Source organism: Rhagoletis pomonella, unplaced genomic scaffold (assembly GCF_013731165.1).
Source record: "Rhagoletis pomonella isolate Grant_MI unplaced genomic scaffold, Rhpom_1.0 Rhpom_scaffold_00015, whole genome shotgun sequence".
NCBI lineage: Eukaryota > Metazoa > Arthropoda > Insecta > Diptera > Tephritidae > Rhagoletis > Rhagoletis pomonella.
The window spans coordinates 3,220,328-3,222,070 of NW_023458569.1; the positions used below are offsets into that span (position 1 = coordinate 3,220,328).

At 37.1% G+C, this 1,743-nt stretch overlaps 1 protein-coding gene across 2 annotated transcripts; it reads left to right on the top strand.

Moving 5' to 3' along the window:
- The first annotated feature begins 335 nt into the window (after positions 1 to 335).
- Positions 336 to 1,293, top strand: LOC118749381. 2 transcript variants are annotated; one of them, XM_036484180.1, is made up of 3 exons: positions 336 to 521; positions 576 to 720; positions 792 to 1,293. In XM_036484180.1, exons 2-3 carry the CDS (start codon positions 686 to 688, stop codon positions 1,144 to 1,146), a joined length of 390 nt encoding a protein of 129 aa, XP_036340073.1. In that variant the 5' UTR covers positions 336 to 521; positions 576 to 685; the 3' UTR covers positions 1,147 to 1,293. The 2 variants fall into 2 exon arrangements, with proteins under 2 accessions (XP_036340073.1, XP_036340074.1); XM_036484181.1 differs by having other exon boundaries at positions 378 to 720.
- The last annotated feature ends 450 nt before the right edge of the window (positions 1,294 to 1,743 follow it).

The window sequence follows — 1,743 nt, forward strand, 5'->3', positions numbered from 1 at the left end:
ACGATTAGTCGTAAAATTGTAATTTTGGATTTTATTTACAGAAATGTTCAATGCATAGGCAGTCTGCACATGGGTCGTATGGCTTTAGACGCGTATTAGATGCTACATACGAAAGTTGTACGCTTTGATGCCGCACACGTGCATTTAAATGGAGGGCTGTATACGAGTCGTCAGCTTCACGAATTCGTCAAAGAAAGCTAGCTGCAAATCGCTCGGCGTACAGCAGTGTTGGTAGCTAGGCGTACGTACGCTTAGAAAAGAGTAAAGGTATTGGCCCAATGCACGCTTGCTTTGCTTGCTTGGCTTTGAGAAATGTCAAACAATTTTTAAAATCTACTAAAACGTATGAAAGTTGGCCTAGTGGCAGCTTTACTTCACTTGCTTGAAGCGCTTTAAAGTATCGATTAGCCGAAATCTCTATTTGACAGCGCGTTGTAGGCTTTTGACAACTCTTGACATTTCAATTTTTCGCGTCGATTTTGCTTGTGTGCAGTTTTTATCGCGTTCTTCATCAATTTTAGGTAAAATAATTTATATTAAACAATTATTTGTTGCTAACAACATTATTTTTTCAGATACCTTGCTTTTTATCGTTCCGGCCACCAGATTCGTTGGTTTTCATAAAGTTTCATTTGCCTGTGCCACTTCCACCCGTGTTTATTATTATTATTATTACGACGAAGCTATGTTGTTTTTGAAAGACACGGTCACGCCCAGACAGTAAGTGTACTTTACATTTGTACAACAAGTATTTATATTTTAAATTGTAATTTATATGTACATATTTTAAGGACAACAACAAACATCGTCTCCCAAACGCCAGAAGTTCTCGGACAAGAACCAGATATACTGGATACTTCCTTTGGATTCCAAATAGGCGAGAGTGGGAACATTATAATAGAAGAGCAAGAAACCACTGCCCCAACGCCGGCTAAGAGACAAAAGAAAAAAAACGATGAGAACGCCGCCTTTAACGATCTAGTCAACGAAGTAAGTCAGTTTGTGGATAGTCAAAAAAAAACACACAACAATTTCTTGGGTGCGATTGGCGAAGTGTTTGAGAAGGTCCCAGAAGAGAGCCGCCTAAATTTTCACATGGACGTACTTCAATACGTCTATGCTCAATATAAAAATTATAAAAATTGAATTTATTTTAACTTAAAAGACTGAATGAAATATATGTTATGTTAACGCCATACTTACCTTGAACAAAAATTAATTTAAAAACCTGAAAGATGTGACGACATTTAAAACATTACCAATAAGTGCCCTCATACTGTGAGTTCAAATTTTTGTTTTCTATCTTAAATAATAAAAACAAAGCATATTCAGTGAGTAGTAATTATTTAAATTTTATTGTTAAAAAGATGTGTCTTCAGAGCATCCCTTAAATCATAATTATTTGAACTGCCTCGGTTCGATGACACCCTACTTATTGAGGGCAATGGAACTACTTCGTTTCGCCATGAGCCAGCGATGGTGGCATCCTCTTCGTAGCGATCAACAAAATCGCTTGCTACATAGTTTGCACACGAAAGCTTAATAAAATTATGCAAGACAATACAAGCTTTCACTATTTGTTCTGCATTTTTCGGGGCCATGCATAGCGTCGTTCTCAATATTCTCCATTTGGCAGTGAGTATTCCAAATGCGTTTTCTATAACTCTTCTTGCACGAGAGAGTCTTTTATTGAAATACTCTTGCTCTTCTGGAATACCTCTACCCGGATATGGTCGCATTAAA